This window comes from Ictidomys tridecemlineatus, chromosome 4 (genome assembly GCF_052094955.1).
Source record: "Ictidomys tridecemlineatus isolate mIctTri1 chromosome 4, mIctTri1.hap1, whole genome shotgun sequence".
Lineage (NCBI taxonomy): Eukaryota > Metazoa > Chordata > Mammalia > Rodentia > Sciuridae > Ictidomys > Ictidomys tridecemlineatus.
In genome coordinates this window covers 22065171-22078721 of record NC_135480.1, presented here as the reverse complement: position 1 = coordinate 22078721, position 13551 = coordinate 22065171, and the positions used below count along the sequence as shown (strand labels likewise).

The 13551-nt window shown below is 40.3% G+C and overlaps 1 protein-coding gene across 2 annotated transcripts in view; it reads left to right on the top strand.

The window, feature by feature from the left end:
* The window catches only part of Ext2 (exostosin glycosyltransferase 2), a 143928-nt gene that overhangs the window by 60475 nt on the left and 69902 nt on the right, over nucleotides 1-13551 (top strand). For both annotated transcript variants that reach the window (XM_005330038.4, XM_078046192.1), the window contains one exon: nucleotides 11730-11861. In XM_005330038.4, coding sequence (XP_005330095.1) covers nucleotides 11730-11861 — 132 coding nt within the window. The remainder of the gene's footprint in view (nucleotides 1-11729; nucleotides 11862-13551) is intronic.

Sequence of the window (13551 nt, the reverse complement as noted above, 5' to 3'; positions counted from 1 at the left end):
AGAAACACGGCAAGTGGGTTTGGGCGCTTTGCACACCACAGATGTCAGATGGATCGTGGCCAGCTGCCGCCGCCTTGTGCATCCACACCCCTGCGTTTCCAAATGCTCACCTAGCCCTCAACTTCCACTGCAGGTGCTATCTTTCTCCACACTCCTGCCTCCTCCGCAGTGATGGACTGAACTATTGCTTGCTCTTGGTGCTTGGCACACAGTGAGACAGTGGGATTCTTGGTTCTCTGGTCCAGCCTCTGTCCTGGGCTTTGTGCTGGAGCCTCCAGGAAGGTGCCTTCTCAATGCTCCTGCTCCTTCCTCTGGCAGCTCGTACCACCCTTCATCTTTGGGGGGGTCTTGGGCTGGGGGTTTCCTGCCCTTGCTGTGTCAGTGCAGGATCCTGACCCGGGCTGGTGTTCCTGCTCATCCCTCTTGGCAGGTGGCAATTGCTCCCCCCCACTCGACACCTGGTCTACCTTTGCCTGGCATTGCAGGGAGGATGTCCTGCCCCTCAACCCTGAAGGTGAGTTGCCTTCTTGCAAGGCGTGTGATGGGGCAGGGGTTCCCCGATAACGCCTCCCCTGCCGCGAGGTGGAAGGCTCTACCGGACCGATGTTCAGCTGCCTGCTCTTTAACTGGGTGCTGTGCTAATGCTGAATTCCGGAGTGAGCAAGTGAGTAGAGCAGAGGTATTCCTGCTGGGGTTCCCAGAGGGGACTATCCACTTCCTTGGCATCTTCGTGTCAAGCTAGAAGGCACGTGTCATTGACTGCTACACCTTCAGCGTGAAGCGCTGGCCCACCCCTCTATGTGTGCTTGCTGTTTCTGAGTCTCATCTGACTACTTGGGCTTCCCCACTGTCCTCAGGAATTGGGATTCATACCAGCTCCCCTCTTCCCTCCATCCTTCTCACTCTGGACATGCTGCAAGTGTTGAATGTATTGTCACGTAAGTTCGAGAGACCCCACGGCTCAGGCTGGGTGTGTTGGGAAGCTGTCGTCCGCTGGTCGCTTGTCTTGCACCAGCTGAGGAGAGGCTCTGCAGACTTCCTCAGTGAGTCTCCACAGCTCCTGAGATGCTGCATCTCCACCCAACAGCTGCAGAGGACACCTCCAGGCTTAGGAGCATGAACTGTGCACGGTGCTCCCTCACAGGGGTCCCTTCTACCTTAGCACTGTCTCCTCTCAAATGCTTGTCACTCAAATCCCATTGGGTTTTCATTCCTGAAAATTAAGATACTAATTTCATTTAATTGATATTCAGACTGAAATCATGATTTCACTTTGGAGTTCCTGTTTGGTGTGATAGTTTTAAGCCAGTCAGTCCCTGCCCTCTAGGCACTTCTCTGTGGGAAGGTGTTCTGCTGTGAGTCTGCATGTTTGAAAACCACAGTGCTGACTGTTTAACCAAGAAAGGTTAAAGGCCTTGTTCCAGGTCGTGTGCTGTGACCTGCTCATGTGTGACAAACACTTCAGCTGAGTAGCCGCCTGGGCTTCCAGTGGCTGGGAAGGTGCGTAGCTGTGGAACAGCCCTCACTTACACTTTTTAGACAGAAACCTGGTTGTGTTTTGGGGGGACCGGGGAGCATCGTCATTTCTTTGCTCCATGAGAACAGAGGTGCTGTGGCACATTGCCAGCATAGCTGAAGACTCAGCTCCTTCCTCTCAGTGGTCAAGTAGCTGACACGGGCCCTGCAGGGCCTGTGAATTATCACGCCTTTTGAGTACTTTAAGTTGTCACAGTGCTCCTGCAGAAACAATTAGGCCTGAGAAACTCACTTACGCTCAGGCTGAGGCATTTGAGCTGTGATTGTTGGCAGCACCTGCTTCCTTTCCATGTGACTTGCCATTTGTGGACAGGGAGAGATGATTTGAGACATCTTGAATTAAAAGCTGTGTTCCACAATTGTACCTTTGGCTGGTATTCTGGGTAGATCTGCTACCAATTCTCTGTTTTCTGTTAATCCCCAAAGCTGCTCTGCAGTGGATCACTTGGGGGCATAAAGCTTTGGGGATGCTTGGGTGTGGTTTAATTGAATCCAATTTAAATTATTTTAAAAATACGATAATGGACCCAATTGAGTAGAAAGGAAGACAAGTATTCAGGATATATGTGTGTTTATGCATGAGCTCAGGCTTGTTATTAGGTTTTACTGCTTGGAAAAGATCATTTCCTTAAATCTCCCCTGTGTTGGTACTCCTTATACTCCAGAATGGGGTGGGAAGAGGTTGGAATTGAGAGTTAGGAGTCATGGGTTAGAATTTTGATTCTGCCACTTAACATTTTTGTATCTAGTTTCCTCACATATAAGATGAAGCTTGAGTCTGTCCCAAGTAAGTAACAAGATGGCTATAAAGAGTAGATGAGATCATGGGTATAAAAGTTTACGCTTTGCAGCAGGTAAACTCTAACATTTGCAAGGATATTAGTTTAAAAAAGAAAGAACCAGTTTTTATGCTCAAGGAACTCATGATCTAGCTGAAAAGAGAAGAGTGACCATCTGAAAACCACAGAAGGCAATTTTCAAAGGAAGCCATTCTCAAGCAGCCTGTGGTAGGACCTACCTGAATGGAAAAGCTCTCAGTGCTGAGGCTTTCCTAGGAAGGAAGATGGTATTTGAGGGGACCAGTTATCTCTGTCACAGATGAGATAGGTTCTCTCAAGTCTCATGAAATGTAAACATTTTGCGTGGTTGATGGGAAAGAAGCAGCAACGTTAACTAAAGTACGAACGCCGTTGCAGTGATAAGGGCTTCTCCAGGTGGCAGTGCCAGACAGCCAGCTGTACCCAGATGGCAGCTGCAGGACAGCAGCAGTAAGCCAGATGCTCTTGGCTCAGTCTGCACTTCAGCTTTTCCTTGGATAGGAGATCCTTGTTGTGATGCTTTGCCTCCTCCTTATTAAAAGAACAACACTCACATAACTCAGAAGGTAGCATTGGCGCTTGACTCATAGTTGAACACTCACCAAAGAAAAAGAACTCAAACTGGCAGGTTTAATTAGGAAATATCTCTTTCTTGCACCTCTTTTGGCTGACCTTCCCGTTCCCCAGGTTAAGTTTTCACATGTCCATGCACTTGCATAAGCTGCTTAGCCTCTGGTTTCAGTGGAATTAAAGACGTGAGTGAAGCTGGACAGCTCGTTTAGATCGGCATCCTGCTTCTGTTAGGGACTGAGATGAACCTCTGCTTGGTAAGAACTGTCTTCTTTCAGAAGGCTGTATTGGTCCACAGCAGAACAGCTGATAATGGAGTAACATGCTAGTCAAAAATAGAGAACAAAGCTATGCTTTTCAGAATAGACAAAGCACTGTTTGGAGGCACTGGAGATAGCCTGTGCAGTTGTGAGCTTGAGGGAGCCAGAGTATGGAATTACAGCAGCAGGCAACAGTGCCTTGGGGCTTAGTGGTCTCAATTAGGGGCTACCAAAGTATCTGGGATTTCAGGGACAAAAATCCAAGAGAAGACAGAACCTCAAGGGAAGAAAGCGAAACATGTGCATGCAGCCTTCCCTCCAGGTGTTTGCTGCTTCCCAAGTACATATGGCCTGAGAGAGACCCAGGAGCCCTGTAGAAAGTGGCAGCTGGGAGCTAATGAGCAGTGCAGGTAATCCAGCATCCATGCAGAGCACTGTGAGATAAAGTTGGTGTTCAAGGCCTGACAAGGGAGAGGTGTCGTGGTAAATACCCTGGCCTTCAGGTGGAGGTCCAAGAGGGTCACACATTTGGAGTAAAGAGAGCTAGAATAAGCTAACTGTGATGTGGCTAGAAACTGCCTCTGAGTGCATTAAAGGGGTCTCACTGCGTTCTCTGTGGCTGCCATGAGAATATGCCAGACTTTTAGGAGGAAAATAACCCAGGTCATCCAAACCCTCTACAGTTGTTCAAGAGCATGCCTGACATCCAATAAAGAATTAAAACATGGGACTCGGGTTGTGGCTCAAGTGGTAGAGCACTCGCCTGGCATGCATGAGGCACTGGGTTCGATCCTCAGCACCACATAAAAGAAAATAAAGATATTGTGTCCACCTAAAATTAAAAAATAAATATTAAAAAAAGAATTAAAAACATGCTAGAAGTTGAAATCAGATGACAAAACTGAAGAGAAAAAACAGACAGTAGAAAGAGACCAACAAGTGATTCAGATATTGAAGTTATTAGTCATTAACTGACTGTGTTCAAGAACATAGAAGAAGAAAATATGAGTAAGATATAAGATCTACTTTAAAAAGGTCTGGTTTGGGGTGTAACTTAATGATAGAGTATATTTGTAGATTCATGAGGCTCTGGGTTTGACTCAGCCCCCCTCAAAAAGGTCAAGTAGAATTGAAAAATACAGGATTTGAAGCTAAGAATTCAAGATGTGGGGTTATTAGTAGGTTGGACACCAAAGAGAAGTAAAAATTTTTTTTGAATTAGAGGGAAAGTTAGAAAACACCCAGATGAAAACAAAGAGAAGAGAATAAGAGACATGTGGACACAGTAAAAACACTGTGAACTGTTTCACACACGTGTACTTGAAGTCCCAGAAGAGGAAGAGAGAGTGAATGAAGCAGTATTTAAAGATTATTTGCAGAGAGTTTTCTAAAATCAGTGAAAAACACTGAACCACAATTCTCAGGAAAAATTCCAAAAACCACATCTAGGCACATCTTAGTTGAACTATATAAGCCAAAGACAGAGAAAAGCTTAATTGTAGTCAGCAGGAAGGCATATTACCTTCAAAGGTACCCTAGTCAACCTCAGTATCAGTAAAAATGTGTGTTAAGCCAGAAGACAGTGGAGTTATATCTTGAAAGTTATATCTTAAAAGACAATGAGTGTCTAACTAGAATTCTTTACCCAACAAAAATATCCTTCCAAATTTAATTGGATTTTAAAAAGTTTTTAAACCTGTAAAAACAGAGAATTTGTCACCAGCTGATCTGCAGCAAAGGAAATAACAAAATAAGATCTTGTGGTAACAGGAAGGTAATTTGAGATGGAAGCTTATATGCATGAAGAAAAGAAATGGAAATATATGATAAATATGAATTTACTTTTGACAACAATAATAAGGTTTTGTAGGATTTAAAATATGTGAGTAAAAAATATTTGACATTGATACAGAAGATGGAAGAAAGTTTTTGCATTGTTTGGTAAGCTATAAAATTGCTTATTTAAGATACAATAAAAAAGTATCATTAATCTAATTTAAGATATAATAAAATAGATTAAGGATACTTTGTTAGGATAGCTACTAAAAGAATCATGAAAGACTAAATAACCAGCAAACTAATAAGTAAGAAAAATATGGAGTAATTATGTGTGTGTGTGTGTATGTGTATATTTAGTTAGTTAGTTTTAAAGGTGAGAAAAGAAAAATGAAGGAACAAAGAATAGAAGAGCAAATAAATGGAGTGATCAGACACTTAAACCCAGTCATATCAATACAGGCTATATGTAATTAGAAGCTAAAGATGATTGGAGATGATAAAATATTAAAAACCAATTACATGAGGACTGCCCCACCAACCACCTGACCCATGCCAGAGCTCAGGCCCTGCCCCAGGACCACCCTACCAACCAGCAGACCCATGCTGGAGCACAGGCCTAGCCCACCTCCATCTTGGGAGACTGCAGCCATCACCATAGCCCTTCCCACGCAGTATCCTCCACCTTGGGACAATAAATGGGGCCTGGAGACAGCTACATCTCTGAACAGGCAGCCCAACCTTTCAGCCCCATCTCTGAAAGTGGTTGCATCCATCTTGGGACACCCCCACTGCTATCTTGAGTTACCTCTGCTATTGCCATTTATGGTGGGACACCAGCCAGGGTCTAGAAGCCCAACACCAAGGTGAGGTACAGGTCATCTGCAGGGACACTATAAGATAGGGTAGAAACTGAAAACTTCAGATCCTCACTGCAAGAAAGGAAGACACATATACAACATGAAAAAACAAGGGAAGAAAGTGCCCAAAACAAACCAAGATAATACAATGTTAGAATCCATTGACAGCACAGTTGATGAAAAGTCAGAGAAGGAGTTCAGAATGTACATAATTAAAATGATCTCCGAATTAAAGAATGACACAAGTGAGCAAATACAGGCAAAAATTGATCATTCCAACAAAGAGATAAGGGAGTAAATTCAGGTAACCATTGATCATACCAACAAAGAGATAAGAGAGCAAATACAGGTAGCAAAAGATTACTTCAAGAAAGAGATAGATTCTGAAAAAAAAATCAGAAATCCTTGAAATGAAGGAAACAATAAATGAAATAAAAAAACTCAATAGAAAGCATCACCAACAGACTAGATCACTTGGAATACAGAATGTTATATAATGAAGACAAAATATACAATCTGGAAAATGAAGTTGACCACACAGTGAAGATGGTAAGAAAACATGAATAGAGCATCCAAGAATTATGGGATAGCATTAAAATCTAAGTTTTATCAGGATAGAGGAAGGAGATTCAAATCAAAGGAATGCACAATCTCTTCAATGAAATAATATCAGAAAATTTCCCAAACATGAAAAATAAATTGGAAAATCAAATATAAACTGTAAGATACAGAAATCCCTCATATCATGCTCAAAAAAATTAAATTTAATTTAAAAAAATCAAATACAAGAGACAGGATACCAAATGTACAAAATTACAATAGATATACATCAAGGCACATTATAATGAAAATGCCTAGCATACAGAATAAGGATAGAATCTTAAAGGCCACAAGAGAAAGAAATTAGATCACATATAGGGGGAGACTAGTTCAGATCTCAGCAGATTTTTCAATCCAGACCCTCAAAGCCAGGAGATCCTGGACCAACATATACCAAGCTCTGAAAGAAAATGGATGCGGATCAAGAATCTTATAGCCAGCAAAATTAAGCTTCATATTTGATGACAAAGTTGAAACCTTTCATGATAAACAAAAGTTAAAAGAATTTACATTGAGAAAGCCTGAACTACAGGGCATTTTCAGCAATATATGCCCAGAGGAGGAAATGAAAAACAACAATGAAAATCAGTAAAGGGAGGAACTACACTAATGGAAAGGCGAATCCAGAGAGAAACCAAGTCAAGTTAAATACTATAAATAAACAAAAATGACAGGGAATACAAATCATGTCTCAATAATAACCCTGAATGTTAATGGCCTAAGCTCACCAATCAAAAGACTAGCAGATTGGATAAAAAAAAAAAAAAAAGAAGACCCAACAATATAACAATATGCTGCCTCCAAGAGACTCATCTCATAGGAGAAGACATCCACAGACCCAAGGTAAAGGGTTAGGAAAAATCATACCACTCACATGGACTGTGAAGCAAGCAGGGTTTCCATCCTAATATCAAATAAAGTAGAATTCAGGCTAAAGTTAATCAAAAGGGATAAAGAAGGACATTACATACTGCTCAAGGGAACCAAACACCAACAAGACTTAACAATTATAAATATATATGCCCCAAACACTGGAGCATCTACATCAAACAAACTCTTCTCAATGTCAAGAGTCAAATAGACCACAACACAATAATTCTGGGTGATTTTAACACACCTCTCTCACCACTGGATAGATCTTCCAAACAAAACTAAACAAACTATAGAACTCAATAATATAATCAATAATTTGGACTTAACAGACATATATAGACTATTCCATTCATTAACAAACGAATATACTTTCTTCTCAACAGCACATGGATCCTTCTCCAAAATAGACTATATGTTATGCCACAAAGCAACTCTTAGCAAATACAAAAAAATAGAGATACTACTCTGCATTCCGACCATAAGGACTGAAATTAGAAATCATTGATAAAATAAAAAATAGAAGCTACTCCAACACCTGGAGACTAAACAATACCCTGTTGAATTATGCATGGGTAGCAGAAGACATCAGGAAGGAGATAAAAAAAATTCTTAGAGGTAAATCAGAACACCAATATAACTTATCAAAATCTGTGGAATATTATGAATGCAGTACTAACAGGAAAGTTCATTGCATTAAGCTCATTCATTAAAAGAAGAAAAAGTCAACAAATAAATAACCTGACATTATATCTCAAAGCCCTAGGAAAAAAAGAACAAACCAACACCAAAAGTAGTGGAAGACAGTAAATAATTAAAGTCAGGGCAGACATCAATGAAATTGGAACAAAAGAAACAATTCAAAAATTAACAAAAGAAAAAGCTTGTTCTTTGAAAAAATAAATAAAATTGACAAACCCTTAGCCACCCTAATGAAAAGAAAGAAAGAGAAAACTCAAATTAATAAAATTTATGATGAAAAAGGAAAGATCACGATAGACACTATTGAAATACAGACAACAATTAGAAACTATTTGAAAATCTATACTCCAGTAAAATAAAAAAACCTCAAAAGATATCGAGAAATTTCTAGAGACATATGATCAAACCAAACTCAGTCAAGAGGACAAACACAATTTAAACAGATCAATTTCAAACAAGGAAATAGAAGATGCCATCAAAAGCCTACCAACCAAGAAAAGCCCAAGACCAGACGGATTCATAGCTGAGTTCTATAAGACCTACAAAGAAGAATTAATACCTAATTCTCAAATTATTCCATGAAACAGAAAAGGAGGGAACCCTTCCAAACTCATTCTATGAAGCTAGTATCATCCGGATACCAAAACCAGGCAGACACATCAAGGAAAGAAAATTTTAGACCGATGTCCCTGATGAACATTGATGCAAAAAAATTCTGGTAAATCACATACAAAAACTACTTTTAAAAGTAGTGCACCATGATCAAGTGGGGTTCATTCCAGGGATGCAAGGTTGGTTCTAAATATGGAAATTAATAAATATAATTCATCACATCAATAGACTTAAAGATAAGAATTGTATGATTATATCAATTGATACAGAGAAAGCATTTGACAAAATACAGCACCCTTTCATATTCAAAACACTGAGAAAACTAGGGATAGTAGGAACATGCTTCAATATTGTAAAAGCTAAATATGCTAAACCCAAGGCCAGTATCATTCTAAATGGAAGAAAATTGGAAGCATTCCCTGTAAAAACTGAAACAAGTCTGGGATGCCCTCTTTCATCACTTCTGTTCAACACAGTCCTTGAAACTCTAGCCACAAAGTTAAAAGAAATGAAGTGTCAGAGAAGGAGTTCAGAACGTACATAATTAAAATGATCTACAAATTAAAGATTGACTTAAGTAAGCAAATTCAGGCAAGAATTGATCAGCAATTAGACCAAAGAAAGCGATACAAAAGGAAAAAAAGAACTCAAACTATCATTATTTGCTGACGATGTGATTCTGTACTTAGAGGATCCAAAAAATTCCATCAGAAAACGTCTAGAATTAATAAATGAATCCAGCAAAGTAGCAGGATATAAAATCAATACCCATAAATCAAGTGTATTTCTATACATCAGTGATGAATCCTGAAAGAGAAATTTGGAAAACTACCCCATTGCCTCAAAAAAAAAAAAAAAAAAAGTGAGAACCAACAAGAAAGGTGAAAGATCTCTACAATGAGAACTACAGAACACTAAAGAAAGAAATTGAAGAAAACCTTAGAAGATGAAAAGATCTCTCATGCTCCTGGATAGGCAAAATTAATATTGTCAAAATGGCCATACTACCCTAAGTGCTATAAAGATTCAATGTGATTCTAATTAAAATCCCAATGTCATTCCTTACCAAAATAGAAAAAGCAATCATGAAATTTATTTGGAAAAATTAGAGACTCAGAGTAGCCAAAATAATCCTTAGTAAGAAGAGTGAAGTAGGAGGTATCACAATACCAGACCTTAAACTATACTACAAAGCTATAGGAACGAAAACGGCATGCAATTGGCACCACAATAGACCAATGGTACAGAATAAAAGACAGAGAAAAACCTTTTATCTCATACTAGACAAGGGTGCCAAAAACATATATTGGAGAAAACATAGCCTCTTCAACAAATAGTGCTGAGAGAACTGGAAATCCATATACAGCAAAATGAAACTAAACCCCTATCTCTCACCATGCACAAAATTCAACTCTAAGTAGATCAAGGACCTAGGAATTAGACCAGAGACCATCCACTTAATAGAGGAAAAGTAGGCTCACATCTTCATCATGTCAGATTAGGCTCAGACTTCCTTAACAAGACTCCTAATGCACAAGAAATAAAATCAAGAATTAATAAATGGGATGGACTCAAACTAAAAAGCTTCTTCTCAGCAAAAGAAACAATCATTTTGTGAAGAGAGAGCCTACATTTTGGAAGCAAATTTTTGCCACATGCATGTCAGATAAAGCATTAATCTCCAGGATATATAAAGAACTCAAAAAACTTAACACCAAAAAACCAAAGAACCCAATCAATAAATGGGTTAAGGAGCTGAACAGATACTTCTCAGAAGAAGATATATATTTGATCAACAAATATATGAGGAAATGTTCAGTATCTCTAGTAAATAGAGAAATGCAAATCAAAACTACTCTAGGATTTCATCTCATGCCAGTCAGAAAGCAGTCATCAAGAATACAGACAACAATAAATGTTGGCGAGATGTTGGGGAGGAAGACACACTCATACACTGCTGGTGGTACTGCAAATTGGTGCAACCAATCTGGAAAGCAGTATGGAGATTCCTTAGAAAACTTGGAATGGAATCACCATTTGACCCAGCTATCACACTCCTCGGTCTATACCCAAAGAACTTAAAGTCAGCATACTATAGTAACACAGCCACATCAATGTGTATAGCAGCTCAGTTCACAATAGCTAAAATGAGGAAGCAACCTAGATGCCCTTCAATAGATGAATGGATAAAGAAACTGTGGTATATATACACAATGGAATATTACTCCACATTTAAAGAGAATAAAATGATAGCATTTGCAGGTATTTGGATGGAGTTGGAGAATATCATGCTAAGCAAAATAAGCCAATCCAAAAAATCAAAGGCTGAACATTCTTTCTAATAAGTGGATGCTGATCCATAAGGCAGGGGGCGGGTGGTTGGGAAAAATGGAGGAACTTTGATGAGGCAAAGGGTAGCGAAGCGGGGTGGGAGCAGGCGAGATGGTGGGATGAGATGGACATCATTACCCTAAGCACATGTATGACTGCACATATGGTGCAACACTACATCATGTACAATCAGAGAAATGAAAAGTTGTGCTGCATTTGTGTACAATGAGTCAAAATACATTCTGTCATATTACCTAATTAAATAAATAAATGTTTTAAAAATCTGAAAAAAAACAACAACCTTTTTACAAGATACAAGCTTGGGACAAACTTTGAGTGCACAAAATTTGAAAGTAAAATTTTGGAAAAATTATACCTATATGTGCATATACACATGGGGGGCTCTTTTGGGGTGCTGGAATGTTCTCTTACTCGGTAGTAGTTGCAGGATTATGTACTTATGAGAAAATTCATTGGTCTGTTACATTTGAAACTTCTGCAGTTTACAGTATGTATATCTTTAAAAAAAAAAAAAGACAAAATGGACTTGATATAACACATTGGTATTTTCATCAGCACAGTTTGTCTTATATCTAAATTGACTCCAGTGTGTATTGCATTCTCTTCTGACTGCATTTGGTGAACGCACCCACTGATGGAGCTGGCTTGCACAGCAGGGAGCATTTCCTAGGCACCCCCATCTTGGGAATGAAGGAATCACCTAGACCCAGGTCCAGCACCTAGTTCCCCACTGTCTGGCTTGCTCACTTACAGCACTGCTGTTTTCTTTCTAGGCACGGTGGTTCTGGGAAGCATACTTCCAGTCGATTAAGGCCATTGCCCTGGCTACTCTCCAGATTATCAATGACCGGATCTACCCATATGCGGCTATCTCCTATGAAGAGTGGAATGACCCTCCCGCTGTGGTGAGTGCGTTCAGTGCTGTCCCACCATGTGAGACATGGTCAAGCTGTCAGGGTGGGAGAAAGGAAAAGGAACTATAGTTGTAAAGGTTACTTAAATTCTGTCCTTCTAATGTCCTTCTGAGATGAGAGAGTGCTTTTTAAACGTGGGGACTGAATTAATTCCGAACTGCTGACAAAATAAGAAACGGGGAAGCAGCAGCTCCAGCTTTTTCTCAGTGTGCTTAGGAAGACAGTCTGTTTATTTATGGTCTAGATAAGTGGGGAGGCGTGAGTCTTGGAAATCAAAGACTTCCTGATGATTTTTGCAGTCCTAGTGCTAAGAACTCTTGAAAAAGTTCTGGAAGCAACTCAATAATAAGCTTGTTTAGAGCCTCCTCTCCCCGCCGCGCTGCGTGCTCTGCGTGTGTTATGACAGTTGACATTCCGACCCCTGGGAGGAAACCAGTGGGCGAGTGCCATGCCGATGCCGCAGCCCTTTGCGTTGCCACAGTGCTTGCTGTGCCTTCCAGAGAGAGAGGGCACAGACAGAGGCTGTCCTTGGGGCTCCTCCTCGCCTGCGGGTCGCTAGGCACTTGTGCTGTGGGGAGTTGCCTTGCTTGTCCCGAGTTGGCCTTCAGCTAGAGCTGCAGGCTGCTGCCTACTGTCTTAACGCAGGACCTGCTTTTCTGTTCCCTGCCCTGCCCTGTCTGTCCATCCTTCCTTCTTTCGTCCAGCCCTTTTTGAGTGGGGACTAGGTTTTAGGCACTCTACGAGGAAGTCCTGTCCTCTCTGCCATTTGGGAAGCTAGTGAGGGAAGCTCCGTGTGTAAGTCCTGTACCGGGGTGGACCACAGGGGCACAGGGCAAGTGTCGCACCTCCTGGGACGCCCCTTAAGGGGATGAGGACATATGCTTGTGGCAGAAATAACAGTGAGTACCTTTTGCCTGATGAGGTGGCATTTCCTCTTCCCATCCCTTCCTTGAATCTGTTTCCAAAGGTGACCCCTCACAATGTTTCCATTCGTAATTAAGCATAATTACATATTTAAAAATGCAAATAGTATCACGCTATAATTTTTTTTCTGCACCTGCCTTTTTTATATTAAGGACAGATGGTAGAGTCGCTTCCATTTCACTCTGTAGAGGTGTTTTGGGGTGTCTGTATGCCACTCTCTTGTTTGGGGTGCCTATGTGATACATCTATTATTGGCAGACATTTAGACTGTTTTCTTTTTTCTACTTTCTAATAGTAAGTATATATATAATACAAGGGACATTCTTTCTTACCTTTGCATGTGAATATGTGAATATGTCTACAAAATTAATTCCATCTGATAAATTGCTTAAAGAAAACACATTTTGAATGTTGATAGATAGTAACCAATTGCTCTTTCAAAAGCCTATAGTTTCCATAGGGAGCATTTTGAGTGTTCTGGTTCTCCATGCCTCAGTAACCCTGAGTTCTTTAACTTTTGCTTACCTACTTAGGTGAAAACCAACCTTTCATGTGTATTTTTCAAGTGGAAGGTCAATACCTTTATCAAGTTCCCCCAAATAATCCCATTTGTGTTTTGGTTGATATTGAATTTTTAGGTTGTTTTAGGCAGTACTCATGGTACTTAGAAAGTGTCATGGACAAAGGAGAGAAGGAGCCATGGGCACTGTGTAAGGTCTTACTACATGGAAGATTTATCTTTCTTGTTGTATATTTA